The 20902-nt window shown below is 38.6% G+C and overlaps 2 protein-coding genes across 2 annotated transcripts; both read right to left on the minus strand.

The window, feature by feature from the left end:
* Positions 1 to 495: 495 nt before the first annotated feature.
* Positions 496 to 8722, minus strand: LOC111341265 (carbonic anhydrase 1). Its single transcript, XM_022948220.2, has 8 exons — positions 8303 to 8722; positions 7115 to 7306; positions 4184 to 4302; positions 3551 to 3646; positions 2552 to 2617; positions 2350 to 2404; positions 1621 to 1727; positions 496 to 1077 (listed from the first exon to the last, which is right to left on the minus strand). The coding sequence occupies exons 1-8, from the start codon at positions 8343 to 8345 to the stop codon at positions 775 to 777; spliced, it is 981 nt and encodes a 326-aa protein (XP_022803955.1). The 5' UTR covers positions 8346 to 8722; the 3' UTR covers positions 496 to 774.
* A 2451-nt stretch (positions 8723 to 11173) lies between these two features.
* LOC111341262 (ectonucleoside triphosphate diphosphohydrolase 1-like) lies at positions 11174 to 12591 on the minus strand. Its single transcript, XM_022948217.2, has one exon. It carries the CDS (start codon positions 12589 to 12591, stop codon positions 11335 to 11337), a length of 1257 nt encoding a protein of 418 aa, XP_022803952.2. The 3' UTR covers positions 11174 to 11334.
* Between the last annotated feature and the right edge of the window lie 8311 nt (positions 12592 to 20902).

A 20902-nucleotide genomic window follows, 5' to 3' on the forward strand; every position in this document is an offset into this window, starting at 1 on the left:
ATGCTTTGTGCGGATTTTTTTTTTTAAACACGAAATATTTTGCTTCACCAGTTGACTTCCTTCGTACATCGCGACCTATTAATGCAAATTATTTCTCGAGTGGTTGCGCAGCTGAACGGAAAGCTTAGCTGATAGCGATGCAAAGCTTGTTTCATTCTAACATTCCTCAGTGCCAATCAATCACCTCTCTCTCCCCATCCCAATTTTTTACTTCAAATCTATTCAGCTTCGTATGTGTCCAAGGATACTACCCTTGGGTGAAAGCTGTTCCATCGATAAAATATTACAGCCTGAACTCGACCATCCAATTGCAAAGTCCGATGGAAAGGACATCGAATAATAATGCCATCGTCCCAAACAATTTCGAACCATGATAATAGGCAAAGTTTCATTTGTATATTTTTGGCAATGGTTGACACATAAAGGACCAACACACTAGAAAGGATCGATTCAAATTTGGTGCTGGTAGAGCTTTCCTTTAAAAAAATCAGTCACTAAGCCTACATCATTCTTTATTTGAACTATTAATGGTGTTCTTCACTTTACAGAGTCGGTAGGGACTGTTCATTTACTCTCTCAGTTACAACTAATCACCTTCTCAGTTATCAATAATCACCTTAGGACTTTCTTGGCCAACATCCATTGTCAATTATAAATGATAGGGATATATCTGCATTTGATCTCTTCAAGATCATCTAGTTGACAAGGTTATGCAGCAAGTTTGTTTCGACAGATAAACTCAACTTTGGGTGGACCACCAATTACCTAAGGCGGCTACAGGTCCACAGGATCACCAATCGCTTCCAGCTTGTAGATGTCCTCAAAGTAACCTTTGTCTGTCCCATCTGGCCCAGAATCGTCACAACTGTAATTCGCATTAGCATCCACAATCTCATTTTCTTTGTCATCGTCGCAGTCCTCAACGAGAGTGTTATTATTGTCCTGTGTGTCCTCGATGTTGTAATTGCTATTCATGGCACAGAACCTTACAAGTCGCCCATTCAATGGACAGAGCGGTCTGCAGTGACCAGCCATAAGTTCTCCACTACTGTTGCGAACATTACGAAACGCACTTAGCTGTTAAGAACGACAAAAAATGATTAAATTAGCCTCTCGTTTACTCTGACCTGCCCTATTTTGGTCAATTAATTAAAAGGGTATCAACCAATCCGGTATAGTTTTATATCGGAAATGAACCCAATTGCGGTGACGAACTTGTTTTGGTAGTCCTTGCATTGCCATTATGTAAGGCTGCAGACTGTGAAGTTTTTTGTAAATTCGGTTGGTATCTGTTCGTTTTCCTCATTTGTTTGTTTGTTCAATGCTATATAACGAAATATTTTGGTTTCTTTGAAGTGTAGCAACTGGCCCTGCCCCCGCGGCCCCATTTTTGTTTCAAAGTCACAGTTATAGGTCAAATTAAGGTTGATTTGTCATGGGTTGTCATGCCAGGCGATAATTACCACGAGCAAATAATTTCTTGCCAATGAAATGGCACAAGGCTGGATCACCGTGAAGAACACAGTTTCTCGAGCATTATCACCACCGCATTTCTTCTGGACTTCCACAAAGTAAAATGATAAACAAATCAAAAGCTCGCATAGAAAGCGCTAAACCGACCTGTTTCTCGGATATTTTCATGATATCTTCTGATATTATCCATGTGACATTCTCACTCATAGGAGGAGTTGTAAGTGACCCTTGATATGTCCAGTATGACGTCATATCTATATCGGGAAGATAACCAATGGGAAATGTGGTTGTAATTGTTATTTTACTATTTTAGAAATTGCTTATTGTAAAATAGAACAATGAAAGCCCCTCTATTCGGTCACCATCATCAGTGAATTGCGAAACGAGTTGAACAGTGTGTGCACATTCTCTTAGAGGTAGAGACAACTATCCAGTGAACTTTCGACCTGCCATTTTATCGGTTGTTTCAGAATAAAATCCACTTAACGGAGCAAACTCGTAAAAATCCATATGCAATTTATTGTAATGCAAATAGTTTAATTGTACATCCTTGAAGGATTATTACTCATTAAGCTAAGATTATTACTCATTATTATTCATTAAGCTGTTCATCAGTCAATAAAGGTATCACGTAGGAAAAGCCTCCAATTTTGATTTCCTTTTTTACTTGATAGATGCGCCTGGAGTTGGTCTTTTAGAATCCGTGTTGATCTTCCCCAGTCTCCGCCGATGCTTGTTCATTTTTAGTCTATTCTTACCTCGTTTGTGCTTTTCCTTATAGTGTGGTTAATGAGTGGTTTCACTTTCAAAATAGTTTTGCCTTTTAAACTTATTTACTCAGCTGAAACAAAGAATTATGATAAGACGTAAGCAAACCTTTTATAAAACAGGTTGGATCAATGTTAGATTTCACCTCCAACGAAAAGCAGCCCTGTAAATATAACAATACCGCTGTATTAGTTGTCAACAGGCTGTTCATAGGGTGATGAAACGAATATTTTACGAAAGAACGCCATGGTAGCGAGTACCAAACGGTCCTCGCTACCATCCATATAAAATCGAATACAAATAATTTTACCTTATTTTCCTCCCGAGAGAGCAATTTTATAATTGGCATTAAGCCCTCATTGTCGTCGTCTGACACCTGCCATGGAAAAAATGTCATACAGGGTTAACCCCCCATCACTTCGTGCATCCTATATTTTCTCTATAGTTGTGTCTATATCATTTCTAGAGTAAGGGTTTTTTCAATTTACTTGAGAATGCCAGAATAGATGGGAAAACACGCAGGCGAATAAACAGGGTGGGCCGGAGATTCCGTCGGAGATCAACTCTTTATTTGGAAACAAATAAAACAAGTGAGGGAGTTGAAAAACTTTTTCCAAAGTTGAGGACACTTTTAAGCAGACAAACAGATATAAATACAGACGGGCGTGCAGTCAAACGAGCAAAGAGACGCAGCTAGACGGATAGACAGACAAACTGAGAGGTAAAGGGACACAAAGGAAGAGATAGGTAGATAGAACTCAATTAGCATACATGCAACTCAATTAGCATACATGCAACTCAATTAGCATACATGCAACTCAATTAGCATACATGCAACTCAATTAGCATACATGCAACTCAATTAGCATACATGCAACTCAATTAGCATACATGCAACTCAATTAGCATACATGCAACTCAATTAGCATACATGCAACTCAATTAGCATACATGCAACTCAATTAGCATACATGCAACTCAATTAGCATACATGCAACTCAATTAGCATACATGCAACTCAATTAGCATACATGCAACTCAATTAGCATACATGCAACTCAATTAGCATACATGCAACTCAATTAGCATACATGCAACTCAATTAGCATACATGCCACTCAATTAGCATACATGCCACTCAATTAGCATACATGCAACTCAATTAGCATACATACAAAACGGGAGACAGAGGAACAATGTACACCCTTTGACTGGAGCCTGATTGCAAGTTATAGCAATGAGTTTTGTTTCAAGCAGACTAGAATGACACCTTGCAACCTAATAATCGTCTTAAAACTCCTGACGTTACCTGGTACAGAAGTCCTATGATACATAAACCATTTTCTCCTCCCATAGCTTCACCAATATTTTTGTAAAGGCTTTTGTTCCAATGGATTAGCTGAACCTGTTCACAATAAAGTGGCAGAAAAGAGATGTTGTTAGTCTTGATGCGTAGGTAAGGCAGGGAAAAGCTGAGTCTCCTGGGAGTAATCAGTGCGCAGATCTTTGTATTTTCCGCGCACCTGGATGCTGTACCACTGAGCCAGAGAAAACTATATGATGCCACAGTTCAGGAGAAAGAAAATGGCGATTGGTATCATTCTTGATCTGATAAGTCCGCAAAATTTCAAAAGTATGACTTATCCCGCCACCAGAAACAAAACAAATAGAAAACAAAAACAAAAAAATCGGAGACGAATAATCAAACGTGGAGAGAACGATGTCTGGTAGACATAGGTAACTTTGAAAATACAAGTTCAGTGAGGAAAAAAAACTAACAGACGAAATCGAAGCAAGATAAAATTGAAAAATGTTTGGGAAAACTTTGCCTGATCAGGTTAGGATTTACTGTGTAACTTAGGGCTTGTAAGGAAGATAAACTGTTTCGTTCCACTTTCGCAAAATAGCGATTCAATTCTCCTTTAATCGTGAAGTGCATTACCTCCAATGGATAATTTTGATCATTGATTGCGTGTTCCGACCCGGAGTCGTTGTCATGTCCCCAGCGGAAGCGTATAACAGCCAACTGGTATGTATCTGTCAGTGGGCCTCCGGTGACAACTAAAGAGAGAGAGAGAGAGAGAGAGAGAGAGAGAGAGAGAGTAAAATGTCTCAGCTTCTAGCTTAAAACGTTAGAGTAGCACACCCACTGCACTGGTACGGTGTACCTTCAAAGTCCAAAGTCCGACTGTGCTGGAAGAAGCTCTTGTCTAGGGCACATGGTTTGTAGCTGCCCGATAACAAGCACTTTAGCAACAATGGGTCTTTTCCACCAAAAAAAAGTTAAGTAAAATTAATAAATCTAACATAAAACAGATCAATAAAGAACAGAACGTTTGGAACAAGTTCTGCTTATGGTAGTAACCTGGTGGTTTAGTTTTTATCATTCCGCACAACTTTTGTAAGTAAAAAACGAGCGGTATCACTTTCACCTTCTACCTTCTCAATGTTATTATAATGATAACGATGATTGGCACGACCACTGATATCATTACTATCATTGTTCTTACTGATCGTCGTCGTCGTCGTCATCTTTATCATTTCCATAAAACTTCTTGGAGGAGCCTCACTTAGTCTCGAGAAATTTTTACGCATTTTAGATCAAGATCATTGATGAAAGAATAACCAAGTAGACGAAGCATGGTGATAGATGTAATACCCCAACGGCGTTTCGACTCTTAAAATGTAGCTTTACTTCCAATGAAATAGATGCCTTGATCAAGATCTAGAACAGTTGGCTTTGTAAAGAAAGAAAACTTTTCTTTCTTTAAAATGAGTGAGAAAAATTTCTCCCACCCACTTTTAAGAACTTTTCTTCCGTCATAAAGCCAACCGTTCTCGATCTTGATAAGACACCGAATTTCATTGAGAAAAACTCTCCCAAATGACATTCAAGGTTTGGAGTAATTAGAATCAGGAAAACGTCAATACAAGACATCTCGAACTTTGACATTTACCTTTGCATTTAGCTCCCAAATTTTTTTGAATATCATTGGTAACGCAGTAGTAAATATAATGAATATAAAATACTACAGGGCGGCCATCTCGTGCCACTGTAGCGTAGTACTGAATAAAACTGATATCTGATTACATTAAATACTCTTGTAACGAGTCACAGGTAAACTGTCTTCAATATAGTTTCATTTGTCTTCTTAACTTGCTAGATTGAAGCAAATTCATCTCTTTTAAACAACACCCTCGTTAGTGGTTTAATTTAAACATGTGAAGAAGTCGACATGAAGAGGACAGTAGTTAACACTTAAGTTTTTCTCATTTCTGAAGATCGTGATTTTTTAGGTTTGAAAATAAAAACGGGTGTTGATTAGCGCGAGGGAGAGTTTTAAGGTGGAACTTCACGAACCACCATTACATGCTTTATTCATAACATTGTTATAAAAGTAGTTTTCTGTGAAAACTGAAGTACATTCCATGGTTTTCTGCTATTGTGTTTCAACTCTTATCATATAAGGGGCAAAATTACTGAATTGTGATTGGTCAAGATAGAGGGCATTTTTTCTTAATGTTTGTAATTTCCCCGGGCAAAATTACTTGAAAACGATTGGCTGAAAATCTCTTAGCAACGGCTGCCAGGGTAAAGAAATTTCTGTTTGTTTTGTAACAATGGCGTCCCGTTTTGCGCGAGATCAGTAAGAAAACATTTTGCCCCTTATATTATAAACAAGTAATCACAGGTTCCTCGTAAAATTAAGGATTAATATCACTTGTGTTTTCGGAAGTTGCAGAAATTACCTTCGCCGCTGCGCGACTCAGGCAATTTCAGCAATTTCCGAAAACACGCGTGATATTAATCCTTAATTTTACTCGGCCCCATGCGATTACCTATACAAATCTGTACTAAGGAAACTTGATCATACGCATGCGCCCGTCAGATCACGATTAAAGAACTCAAAAAAGAGAGGGCAATAGTTAGTTATGCTTGAAACGAGCTTAATTTACGTTACAAATTTTGATTCCCCGTTTTGAGTCAATTCTCCAAACGGCGTCATTAAGAAATGGATCAAAGCACGTGTAGTAATATTGGTACAACCTAGTCGTATACGATTCAGATGTGATAAATCAGTCCTACAAAAAATAATTTGGATATATCAACAAAGTTGAAGTGATAAATTGGCCACCGTAACGATTACAAAAGCTGACGTTTCGAGCATTAGCCCTTCCTCGGAGCGAACAGAGGAATTGTGGGTTGTGTGTGCTTTTAAAGGCAGAGAATGGAGCTACGTTATTATTACAAAAAATAACGTACGATCGAAGGCAAGAAATGAAATCAAATGACAATAGAAAAATAAGTTTTTGTATAATCAAGATCATGCATATATAATGAAAATTGGATTTGTTTTGGTTCTTCTTTCGTTTAATCTCATGCGTATTACTGTTCGAAGAATTACAGCCTACTACCTTTGGCTCTTTCATTTCTCTCGAAAAACGAAGGGCGGACTTTTCAAGTGAATAGCTTGAGTTAACATCACTGGTGTTGAGGCTAGATGTGATCACCAGACTACGCTTATTCAATACTACAGGATAAGAGAGGTTTGAACTGTCCAAGGGAAAAATAATCAACCAAAAAAAAAAAAAAAAAGAACAAAACAGTCAAAAAGGAAAGAAATGATGGCTATAAACCAAATAAGGAAACACTCAAACTTTGTTGAATTCTCGAATATATTGTTGCACACTCTTCTGAGAACATGCAATTACGCAAATTAGTCCCAAACGGCAGATGTAATTTAATATTTTCAATATACCATAACAATATTTCAAGATATTAGTCCTGTGGGCTGAGGTTCTTCCAATTTGGAAGAACCGGCTTTAGCCTGAGATAAGATGGATTTTAAAAAAAAATTCTTCTTAAATTTACCTGAATCATTTCTTGTTAATGTGATTTGAAGATGCCGTCCATCATTAGTGATGGTGCTGTTCTTCATGGGCAAATAATTAAACTTAATTGCCTCCACAATGATGTCTTCCTTTGCTGCCTCGGTGTCGATGTTAATCGGAGACTGCAAATTACCTTCGGCGACTTTGTAGCGATCCTGCCAAGTGTGAGGACCTGAAATAGCAAATTATTCCTTATGGATTAATATTTGATTGTTTAAGGCACAGACTAAGGTTAGGTGTCTATCTTGATTAATTCATTTTCATACGTATGCAAATTGAAAAAGAGATAGATGTTAAAGGTGTTTGGGAAAATATTTTCGTGCTGAGCAAAAATATAAGAATCACACAAAAATACGATTTAAAAAGGCGTAATGAGGGGTCTCTCGATGTTGAAGAAAACATCGAATTTCGTCATCGGATGTCGCTATTAAGAATTTCCTCGACATCCCTTTAAAGTTTCGAAAGCGCATATTGTTGAAATGCGTTCGAAATGACATTCTGTTTTCGATAATGAATGTTTATGTCTCTATTTTCAATTTTTTTTTTTTAGTTTGTGATATAAACCAGCGGTGTTTCTCGGTCGAAGTGTGTTCAAGCCAGCTTTTAATAGTGCTGTATTGATAAAATACAGCACATACCCCTTACTGAGACCTTCGGCTGGACTTTCAACCGCATATTCAACTTCGGTTAAAACCACAACAAAACCCGAATTAAACTTACTTTGAATTTGGCAAAGAATGAGACGAAGGAAATTGATTTCGAGTAGTTCCAACCATTCATAGTTACATCTTAACGTCTTATTTGCCTCTTTGTTTGTTTTGGAAGTAGCTTGGACGATAAAGATTAAAAAGATTTCATTTTTCTCTAAATTGATTCTTAAAGGAAAGAACTTCAGAAACAACATACAGTTCTTAATGGACGAAAATGGATTGAGCGATGAAAGATAAGTAGGGCAGACACCCTAGAAATTCACAATAGAGGTGATACAATTTCGACTCTGAAAGAAATATTATTCAGTTCCTCTTAGATGAACGGTGAATTCACGAAAGCGGGTCTGATGGGCACCAGCTTGTAATAAATCAGTAAGATTCGGGAAACTGAAGTAGGTAAAAATTCACCCGAGAAATCGATGGTTACAAGCTAGGTTTAATTATGTTGAATTACTTACCGAAACCATTATCGGCGTAGCTCCAAGAAGACGTATGAGCCATTTTTGACCGTTATATTTTAGAACGTACTCATTCAAAGTTTCATTTAAAAAGGAAACGTGAACTTTTTTATTTCCTAGGCGAGTAAAATCGCGTTTTTTTTCGGACTTATGACGGCGAGAACTGCTCTGCGCCGTTTTGAATTAATGATGATCTAAGTTTAGCAGTACTGTTGAAAATATTCTCGTGAGATGTGACCAATCTACCAATAGCCAACGCACTTTGCGCCTGAATTCTTGTAAACAATACTCGAGAGGGCATTATGAATTTATCATTGTTTTATCCAGTGGTTTTCCAAATGGTCAGATGAGTGTCAAAGTTATTATCCTTAAAATGCAAATAGGCTTGACGAATCAAGTGAAATTGCGACGAGAAGAGAAAAAATAAAACACTCGTCCAACACACTTCGCTAATGCTCAATCCTATCAAAAGAAAGCTTTCAGCTGACAAATGGAATACATCAAGTAGAATATTTATGAGTACAGTCTACTTGAGACACTTCAATATGAGAACCACAAGAGCTTTTAAGATTGTTTGTGAACAGCAACCCTAGACAGAATAGTAATTATCACATTGCTTTCTCTTTCCATTTGTCGTGTATAAGTAAAAAACCGCATGCACATGCATCAGAAATTTAAGAGCTCGTGAAGAGACTCGGTTAACAATGAATGGTTTGTTTTAAATAGAAGAAAGAAGTATCTTACAATACCTATCTACAAAAATGATTTAGGCGGCGAGTTCACCGATTTCAACAAAATTGCTCGAATGACGATGAAAATTATCTTCGTTTTCCCAAAACCCACCTTTGCAATTAAGATGTACGAGCAAAGTTGGGAAAGCTGTTTAAAAAATATCTACATCTATATAAATCCCACTGTATATTAGAGAAATTTTTCTTAATTCAACAAATAGGAGAAAAAGCTAATGGGAATTTAAAGTGACAATGTAGTTTTTATCATAAAGCCGTTTGGCATTAAAAAAACATGTTACCACCATTTTCTTCGTTAAGAATGCAGACAACTGAAAAAGCTATCTATCAAATGCTATGTATATTATGATCAAAATTACATACGCAACGGTCAAATGATCATGGCCAGGTCGGAAGGGGAAGTTCATAACTGTGTCAAAGATCCCACCCCAACTCCCTCCACGGCCCATTCAAGTAAGTTGTCTGTTTCCACAATAAGGGAAAACAAAAGTACTTTTTGTACCCCAATTCCAGCAACAAGTTTTCCGTACACTTAAATTTGTAATTTTCTCATTTATATTTTTAGACCCTTTATTAAATTTGCGATTCTTTCGCTCACCGTAATTACCATTTTTTAAAATATTTTTTCGCTTAATTTAGCTCATCTAGGATCATTTGTATAAGTGTCATTTATTATTTCAGTCATTCGCGTTTTAACTTATGCTTTTTCAAAACTACTCAACCTTTAGTGCTGACCGTTGATCGTCGTTTGTCTTCGATTCGTACATCATTTTATGACTGTTTCTTCCCCATTTTCCCTTACTACCCTTGTTTCGCTTTTACTCCATGAAAATTTTTAATTAGTGTTGGTTTTACATCGACCATGACGCACTAGCTTTCAGAGCAGGCGCAATTATGGCGATCAGTTGCATAATTTTCTCTTGGGACAAACTGAAGCTGCCATTTTTAAAACAGGGAAGAGAAATTAATATGAACCGAGGAGGTGAGTGACGGTGAAAAAGAAAAGGAGGGAAGGGGTGGGCAGTGAATATTACTCCTCGACTTTCTCCCGCTCCCTACCCCCACTTTCTCTAATTCGAAAATTTCCTGTTGGATAAACAATCGCGAGCTTGTAACGTTAAATGCGCCTTAATACAATCCCTGTATTGCAGGGTACGACGGTATGACCTCGCACTGAATTTGCTTTTTCTTCGTCAACTTTTGGTTTAGATGAATTTCAGCATGTTTGAAGATATGATTTCCAATTAACTCCTCGTCGTCTAAAGTATCATTTTAATTTGCGATCTCGTTAAAATACAATAGTGGCACTCTGGCTTTGAAATGTATTTACTGTGTAATAATTATAATCATATGCAAAATGTTAACAACATATCATCGTCGTGGCCTTGACTGCAGGCCCGACAGAAATTGAGAGTACTAATATTGATTTTTCAATAATTTATTTTACCCTCATTATGTCCTTAGTCTGAGATAACCACTGACAGTTTTTCTTATCTTAATTAGGACAGAAACGTGCACTTTTTTGTAGATAATGACCAAACTGTAAGACAAGAACAAACAAAAACGAAAAGCGACAGACAAGAAGGATATGAAAGGTCCAATAAGTGGATCAAACTTAAAGGCAGGCATTAGAGAGACAGTTGTCAACTAAGTTGTATTCTGGTACTATTACCAGTTTTGCTATTGGTGCCTGAACTACAATTAACAAATGGTAAACACCACAGCGTACACTATTGAGTTATGGATGCACGCGGGAGGTTGCTAAGCACGAAAGAAGCGTAAGAGTCGCTCGAGGCGATAGCCGAGAGCGACTCTAGCTTCTTGAGTGCTTAGCAAACCTCCCAAGTGCATCCATAACTCAGTAGTGTACGCTGTGGTGTTTACCATTTGTTTTATAACATAACATTGATACATTGTAGCTAAAGAGTTCCCTTTTATTTAACAAATCTTACGTGACCAGAAAAAAACAAGCGAGCGCGGAAAAATAGTCTTTGCATTTGCTCACGTCAGCAGCGTACACCCATGGGCAAATGGGGGACGCTAAATTGACCAATCAGAGCGCGCGCTTTACTTTGGTTATGTTATAATTATCATTATAATAGCTAGCAAATGTATATGTTTGACAAACTACACAAACTGCGATTGAAAAGAACTTTAATTGCCCGAGATATGACCAATGTAAGCCTATGAACCTAAATGCATGATTTCCTACTTTAATAGGGCATCGTTAAACATCTACTGTATATTGATATTAGGTGGAAAGATCATTCGTTTGCATCAGTCTTACAACATTCCTGAATTGTAAAGAACAGCACCCAGAGTCCAACCCAGGTCAAACCCCTTTAGCTTGTTACCAACCATGATCGCTTTGTTAGCAGGTAGACCGTAGCCTTTTGTCAGAAGCTCATACACAAAATTGCTGCCGAAGCAGTAGGTTTTAGCATATGGGTTCACTTTGATGCTCTCGAAATCTTTAGAGCAGAAATTTCGCGATCCCTTATCGAACATGGCTGGTGTTAGGGGTTTAGAAGTTTTTGGATCTAATATTCCGATGGTGATAGCTGAATAATATATTCCAGAGAAACTAAAGAACCTCCCGTGTAGCTTGGGTTGATCATGAAACGGGCAAGCTCTGTCCTTGCAGAAAAACGTTTTGTCAATAAGTAACCTACAGTTTGAAACACTGGCAGTTCCCACAACAATAAATTTTTTACCATTGATAGTCGTTCCTACACGGTAACCTTTGTGATGACAAGGACTGAGAAGTTCATTATTTGGTAAAGGCCCCTGTGATAGTCTTAACAGATATCTATTTCGAGCTTCATTCAAACCAAACCCAAGATAGCTTCTCGCAAAAAGATCGTATTGCTTCCCTCCCACATTCAATACGTACAGATCTTTTCTTTTCTCGTCACTGGTATTAAATGTATTTTGATGGGAAGCCCCGCCAAGATCTAAAATTCCGTATGTGGAACCGGCTCTTTTAGGAATAAAATTTCCCTCCAAGAAGTTCACTGAAATCCATGCATATATTCCCTCGAATGCCCCCGATATAACTCTGACATCGATTGGGTCAAACATAAATGGGCATTTTAGTTTATCATTAAAAAGTATTTTTACTTGGTTAATGATCGACGACGATTGATCCTCGCTTAACAGTCTCATTCCTGCCGTGGCAAGGAAGAAAATCTGTGTGGTTGAGTGTTTTTCTACTGGTATGGCCTTCATCGCTGAGTCCAGTAAGGGCTTTAGATAGCCTTCAACTTTCCAAGGATCGGCGGCAAGTTTACCAATGCCTGGTTTGACCTTACTGGGGATGGGTTTCAATTTGTGCACATCTGATACGTCCAGTGGGGGCGAAGCAACATCGATCTTGTAAATCTCCATCTTTGTTTTGCTGGAGCCTGCATCAAATATAATGGCATACTTGCTTAGGTCTCTAAACGAGGAAGTGCTATATCGTTCGAGGTGGCGACCAAGACAAGGCTGAAAGTTCGACACGCTGATCACAATCAGAGGTGAGATACAAAGAACAACCATGTCTTCGCTGTGAAAAAAGAGATCAAGTAAATGTTGTAAACTTTACGATATTACAGGCTTAAAATCGCGAGCAAGTAAAGCACCCAAAGCAATGACAAAATCGGGTAAGGTTTGACGCGAACTTGCAACGTTTGTCAAAGAAACTGAAACACATGAGAAAAGTATCTGCTTTAACTTTGTTTTTCTGTATATTTGTCAATAAATTTCTATCATTGTAAAAGAGAAGACCTCTACGTGATAAGGAAGACGAGCAGTAAATACGAGAAACTAAATCCTAACCTCCATTAAAACGCTTAACGTTATTAAATAACTTACGTTAGTTTTCCAAAGTCTTACAAAGATAGTTCTGATCTGCAGAGGGTAACTGCTGTGAAGTTCTACTTTCTTTATACCACACGCCCCTATTTATGTGAATCTCACATAAAGATACAAAAGACAAAAGTTCGACAAAACATAATTCTTTTGTCTAATTATTAACGGTAGGAAGCTTCTGCTTGCTTAAAGTAAACAGTATGATAACTCTACTCTTCAAACGCTATACAGTAGGAAACCTCTGCTTAAGATCATAAACACTTAGGGGTGGTAATGTAAACAAATTTTAACCGTTGTTTAACAAAACCGCGTCCTAAGCTAGCTTTAATTTGGCTGAATCTTTTATCTGAATACTCATTTTTGTGAGCAGCCACGAGGGCGGAAAGCAAACAGAGGTAAAACATTCATTCAGTGATAACAAAACCTTTGTAGAGAATACGTAGGGCCCACTGCTTGCGTAAAAGCGCAGTTTGTATTAGACCTCGTGTAAATAACCGGCCCTTTGTCTCTCATTTCCATTCAAAAAAAGTAATCATGAAACCGACGTTAACGGTGGAATGTGTCGACTGGGTGAATACTAACAGTTTAAGATCACCTCGGGCTTTAAACTAACGATGACACGACACCTCGGGAATTCTGAAGAATTGTTTTGTATCGCCCTTCGGAGTCTGAGAAATCCTCAGGGAATCAGTTAGCAAGCTATGCTTTGTTGCGTTAGGAACCTTTGCAAAGATCAGTTTTTGGCCAGAAATATCCGACAACTGGTCGATCATGCTTATAATTGCGTCTCCCAAGTTTTCAAGGATTGATGTCTCTAATATCAGTATCACTGTAAATAAAGTAGAGCTTTTAGCGGTAAAATTGTATTGTTATTACACTACATATTTGTGTGGCATTCATTATCACTGTTGCGAAACTTAACTGTATCTATATTGGGTTGTCCATGTTATTTGCATTGTGTGAGTATTTAAAGATTAACGGTTAATTGACGTTTTAAAAAGCTGTTCTTTTGTTCAAATTCAGCACTCCAGCAGAAGTTTCCTCTGTAAAATATCTGTATAATTTTAACAACCTTTGCTCTGAATTTGAAAAAAATTGTTGTAGGAATACAGTCGAATATGAATTAAGCTGTCTCAAGTGGTTTGTTGTCGAAGTCCCGAAATTTTTCTCCTTAATTGCTATAATTATGAACTCTGTTAAGCGGTCGTGGTCGCCCTTGACTGAGTCGCCATTCAACGACCTGCATCAAACGGTCCCTTAAGGTGGAACCACTCTATTGGATAATAATAATAATAATAATAAAGTCTTTATTCCATTATAAGATAAAACTACATATCTTATCAGATACAATGAAATATATGAAGTTCATATATTTTGAACTGCGGTATTAGATACATATGATACACGATCCTCGCAGTAGATAGCGCTATTTAAGCAATAGCGAAAAAATATATGAACTTCATATATTTCATTGTATCTGATTTATCACTTTCGCGGGTTTATTACGAATCAACTCAACGGCCTGCTCTCAGTTGGCTTGTTAGCTCAATTGGTAGAGCGCTGCACTAGTATCGCAGAGGTCAGTGGTTCGAATCCCGTACAGGCCTGATTTTTTTCAGGTCTGATTTTCGCTATTGCTTAAATAGCGCTATCTACTGCGAGGATCGTGTATCATATGTACATATCTTATGTTACAATGAATTTGGAAAAACTACAATAATCTACATACATATTATGAATTAAAAAGTATGTCATTACAATAAATGGAGCTTAAATATCAACCTATTTATAAAGGTGTTCATAAAGCGCTGTGTATTAATTTTCGGGCGCGCGCAGCCTTTTTTCCTAAGATTGTGTACATATATCTTTTGGACAGGAATGATGTATTTTAGGGGGTGGCAATCCGTTGATTTTAGTTTCTTCAAAATATTTCGGTCTTGTTTGTTTAAAAGGCTCTTGATAAAAACTGGAAATGAGATAAAACCGCGTTTATGACATCTGTCTAAAAAATTTTGTACAACCGTAAGATCGGACTCAGATGCCCCATAGACTGAAAGTGCATAGCTAAAATTAGCCAAAACAATGGATATAAAAAGATGATCAATCTCTGCCTGAGAGTAATGTTCCCTTCTCAATGTTCGTAGGACGTGTAAACACTTGTTTGCTTTGACAAGCTTAGTTCTTACATGCTCATCAAATTTTCCGTCACTCTGTAAGTTACTCCTAGTAAAACGAGGCTATTACATTGGGGAATATTATTAATTGGAGAGTAGAGTACATTATGATTTTTCTTTCTAACAACCAGCTCTTTACATTTGCAAGGGTTGCAGACCATTTTATTGTCTTTACGCCATGTTAAGAACTGTCCTACTAAGTCGGCAGACGGGTCACTATTCCTAGTGATAGGCGAAAGAATAGTGGAATCATCGGCATATTTAAAAAGCACAGGGCAACCATTAAAAAAATCTCCAAATCGTTCAAAAATATATTAAAAAGATACGGTCCGCTTACACTACCTTGTGTGGTTCCTCTATTGACAGATTTCCACTGTCCTAAAAAATTATAACTAACAACACGTTGTTGTCTTGCATAGAGGAAACTATGATACGAATTGATAATGTACGGATTTAGAGGTAGCTGTTTCAGTTTGGCAGACAAAATAGCATGGTTCACAAAATCGAAAGTTAGCATGGTTAGCATGGTTCACAAAATCGAAATCAAAATCGAATGGTAAAAATTCGCACTGCGCTACAGTCACCACTATCTAAATACTTGTATGTCTGGTGCTGGATAGCGAGCAAGACATTTGTGCAACTACCCGCCTGTCTATATGCAAATTGGGTGTGGCTCAGGTTGTTCTCAATGACTGACTGTGCTTGTGTACGATACACGACCTTCTCGAGCAACCGGGCAATAACGGGAGTAACATTAATACCACGGTAGTCTGAGACGTCTATAGGCATGTTCACTTTGGGGAGAGGATTAACATTTGCCCTTTTTCAGGAGTCTGGCCATGTATGAGTAGACAGCGACAGATTCCAAACGTGAGTGACGATTGGTGTGAGTAGCTCAGCACAGTCTTTCCAGATCCAGTACGGGAGGTCGTCTGGTCCCGTTGCCGTTTTCTTTACATGAACTAAGGTATTCCAGACACACCGCTCAGACATTTTCGGGGGCTTTACACAGTCCGGGATATCCATATCACTAGGTCTAACGTAAGTGTCATCATAGCACAGGTTGGCGAAGTAGTCGTTCAGAAGAACTAGAGAGTTCTTGTTCAAATTTATCAACGATGACCTGCGACGCTGCGATAGGGCGTCCACGCCCTTCCACCACTCACCGCTACCAATGGCAGCCAGTTCTCTTCTGTTCTCGGTTATCAGCTCAGAAATGTGCTTATTAAATAAAGACAGACGTTCCTTGTTATTTAAAGATATGTGGGACTTAGTCCTCAACATACACTTGACTAATGGGGACATCCAAACTGGGTCACGCGATGACATGCGTACAGATTTTTGCGGCAGAAACTTATTCATCACTGCACGAATCTTTACCTCAAGCACCTCGACCGCCTTGTTTATGTCCACCTCATTGAGGACGTCACTCCAGTCCAGCGTAGTGAGTGCCAGATAAAATGACTGTTTCCGATGTTCCCTACAGTCCCGCACAAGAACTTGGCGGCGCGCAGGTTTAAGTTTTAATCCCGCCGGTAAAACAAAGCCTTCATGGTCTGTCTTATTAAGCATATGTAAGGGATATGCTTGACCGAACAGATCCGCTCGGTTGGTCATACAGTTATCCAAGCACGCGTTACCCCGCGTGGGAAAATCAACCACGAAATCCCAGCCAGACAAAGCCTTAAATTCTTGCATATCCAAACGATTTACATCGCCACCACAGACAATAGCCGCTTCTGCGTGTTTGTTCAAAACAAGGTCCACAGAAGATATTATATAATTAATTAAGTCGAGATCCCGGTAGCTATGCTTGGGAGGATTATACAGGCCGCAAATTAGCATTACGTGATCGGACGGCAACTGCACTGTTAAAGCAATAAACTCATATAAATTGGACCGATAGATATCCAAGACTTTAAGACTGTCTCTCACATAGACCGCAACACCCCTCTTTTTCCTTTTGTCCAAGTCTGCCCAACCTCTGTCCCGCCTGAACACATTGTAATTTGGGATATTCACCACGGCGTCCGGCATATTAGTGGAAAGATGAGTTTCACTGACAATACACACATCAATATCCTGAGATCTCAGGTCAGCCTCAAGCGCCACAGGTGCTCGTGCACGACTTTTTGTTTTCGACAAACCACAAATGTTCGTAAACAAACATTTTGGGACAGCGAAACCCTTTGATTTAGAGGTGGATGTTTTGTCGGTTGTGTTGACAAGCTGAATGTTAATTAAGTTACTCCGATCCACTTTCCGACCTTCAGCCTTGACGAAACGGCGGCCTTGCATCACAGGGATTTTCTTGGTTGAGGTGGATCGTGAAATTTGAGCACTATGTTGCCTACGGTACTTCAGAATGCCGAGTGACTTGAACTGAGATAGAACAGCCGGAGATGGCTTGAAAGCTTTGTTTCGGAGAGACAAGAGTTCAGAGCATTTCAAAGACGCTGGCTTAGTTCGCATTAACATCGGGTAGTTCTTATTAGCTCCTCCGAAACTCCTGTCTGTCTCTGGACCCGGTTGTGACTCGACGTCCATATCTATAGTGATATCTAGCGTGATATATTTCTCCGGTACTGCAAGCAAGGTTAGACCATGGACGCCCCACAACACCACCGGCCGGCGAACTCTAAATTTAGGAGTAGTGAACTTGGATAAAATATGTTTGAAAACCCAAGGACTTTCAGCTCCCCTATAGTGACAATTGTAGGATTCTTGGGCAGCATTCAAAACGAAATGAACACCAAAAATGGTAAATAGGCGAAGAGCTCCAGGAAACGTGGCAGCCATGTTGGCGCCTTTACATTACCCATTGAAACTAAGAATTGAAACCAAGCCATTGAAACTAAGAATAACCTTTCAAGTAAGATATATTCCATGTTTATCCCCCGAAACCAATTTTAGTACTTTGCGTTCAAATGTCCTTAACGCATTTCTCGTGGAATTGTTCAGACAAGGATCTTTCAGCAGTAACCCATAGGAATAAATTGCAGTTAGCTTACCTTTAAGTATTTCACATATAAAAGCTCTAAGAATTTGATTAGGATGATCGTTAAATAGCCCTTGACTTCCAGGTGGGTAATCTTTTGACATAACAACATTTCCGTCACCAGATGGCCCATAACGCTATCACCTCTCAATGGTCATCGGACTTTCCTGATCCATTTCGAATCTCCTTGTTTTTTCAAACCTAAGTGCCATTCATTGGCACCCTGAGGTTTAAATTTTTTAATCTCGCCATTAACAAACTGCGACTCAGCCTCTGTTTCCAAGGAAAGTAGATCGCCTCCAGATGCTTAGCAGTTCTTTCGGTTCTTGTCCCAAGACTCCCTTGTTTCAGAAATCCTGTAGCAGGTATTCTCAAAGCAGGGTTCTTCGCCCTCTAAACAGATTGTTCTAAAGCAAATAAACTCTAAAGCAAATTGTTTCTTTTTAATACAGCCTAAATGAATAACATTTACAGATTTAAATAGTATTTTTGAAAACCATCAAGAAGGGATTAGGAACTCATAATGATAAGCATCGTATAGGAGCTTATTTAATCAATCACAATTCGGAATCCCTATTTTCGTCACGTTTTGGCCGTGATGCAAAGAACGAACTCGATCCGGTTAACTTGGCCAATAACATGTCATGTCTTTCTGCTGATAGGTTCACTTGATCTGGTTAGCTGATTTTGTAAGATTAAAGTGTAGTATTCAAAAATTTCAACGTTTGGCTCATCTGACCGGCTGGGTGGTAGGGCCCCTTGTTGGTTTTCCTGTAGAACTTGCTGGTGTTGCTGGTTGAAGATGGAGATGGAGCTGGTGCTGCTGTTGGTCCTATGGTAGGTTTTGAGAGTTGTTGTGATACAGGCTGAGGACCAGCTACTAAATTAGAAAAAATATAGGATAAAAAAGCCCTCCTTCTAAACAGAGATTGCAAAAGATTCGATCGTAGTGCATCCCTTGTACAAAGCATTAGTCTTACAAGAAAGAATGTGATTAGAAATGCTTACTAGTATCATAGTGAAAAGGCCTACTTGATCAATGACAAAGACACTGAATTTCTGTTTAGTAACGTTTTGGCTGTGGTGTTTTATTCGATTCACAGTTCTTTGCGAGTTCGTTTATCTATTTCCTTTATACCATGTTATGCTATGGCGAGCCATTTTTTGTTTCAGTGGCGAAAATAGGCTGTCTCTCTCTTGTACAGGCAAAAATAAAACAAAAGGAAACGAACCAAAGAAATGAAGACGAAACCATGATGAAGTAGGAGGTTGTGTTAACTTGAGACCAAAACAAAACCAAAACAGGTGGCTTATACTTGTGTCACCAAACTTTTCATGCTTGACAACGTTCAACTAACGCATGCAAAACAAAATGCATTTTACCATAAGCTTTTCCTCAGCCTTTCGGGGCAGCAAGTTTAGTCATAGCGTTTACAAGACCAATTACGTTACTATGGACATCTTTTTCTTCTAGACTTGGTTAACGAACTTGTTTTGATCAAGAAAAAATAAGTATAACATTCACAATAACAAGCTCGTATATAACGGTGGAATATTCTATTTTATGTAAATAGTTGTAGCAGTGACAGCGACTAAGTTTGAAAATTGCAGCCATCCCAATGTGTTTGTAATTGTATCCTGGCCAATTACGATCTCAGTGCGGACATAGTGGCATAGCTTAAAATCTGTGTACTATAAACGGTCAGGACGATCCTTTGTCACATGTGATAAAGGAGACAACAGTAAAGATTCTGGCGATGACGATGATAGACTTTGATGGCGATAACAATGACGATGACAATGATGACGATGACTGTAACGGTATCGGTGTTACCGTTCTATTTACTTCCGGTCCACATTTACGTCATAAATACCATGGTAACAAAACTTTAGAGACCATGCTTTCCGGTTGTTACGTTTTGTCGGACATCGATTAAACAAGAGCTGTTTTACCTCACTTGTGTGTGTGTCTGTTCTTCCTATAAACAACCCCACAGATGACGATGACGATGACGATGACGATAACCATGATGATAATTAGGATGAGGATGATGATGAGGATGATGATGATGATAATGTGAAAGGCCAACACCTTTTCAATGAAATACGTGCACACCAAAAATTACTTCTTTTTTCAAACTATTAACTAGCAAAGGCATGTCACCCTTCAGTTCCTGAAAAATGGGCGAAGACGACAATAAGGATGATGATGCTTGTGATAATAATAATAATAATAATAATAATAATAGTAATAATAATGATTGTGGCGTTTATGATGTCAGGGTGAACTGAGGTTGTGATAATCATGGTGTATCACCAGGATGAAAGATCATCGGCACGTATTGTGTGGGAGGCGCTGTGGCCTAATGGTTATTGGGAAGTTGTGATATGTTTTCTGAAAATAAAATTTTCTCATAGTGCCTCTATCAGGCCAGAGTATAAACGGGTACTAGTGAACCCTTTGGGAAGCCTCACGAAATGTGAGGCTTCCCAAAGGGTTCACTAGGCTAATCTTCAATAGACTGGCATACTCATGATCAGGGAATCTAACTATACCCTCATGCGTTTCACGCTACAAAACTTGGAAACGTCTTTGATATTGGTTCCACGGCGTAATGAAGACAAGAAGATTACGAATATAGTGATTTCGAAAAAAACACACCTAATCTAGGATTGTTGGTAAGTAGTTTCTGATGTGAATTTTTTTCATGTGATTATGGGCAAAGCACAAATAAGTGACCATTTTGTAGCTATCACTACCTGTAATTATTACACGACACGGGCAGTCAGAGGGCCAAATCAACCAATCAAAATGCTCTATTGCCGG

Source organism: Stylophora pistillata, chromosome 9 (assembly GCF_964205215.1).
Source record: "Stylophora pistillata chromosome 9, jaStyPist1.2, whole genome shotgun sequence".
In the NCBI taxonomy this organism is placed as follows: Eukaryota; Metazoa; Cnidaria; class Anthozoa; order Scleractinia; family Pocilloporidae; genus Stylophora; species Stylophora pistillata.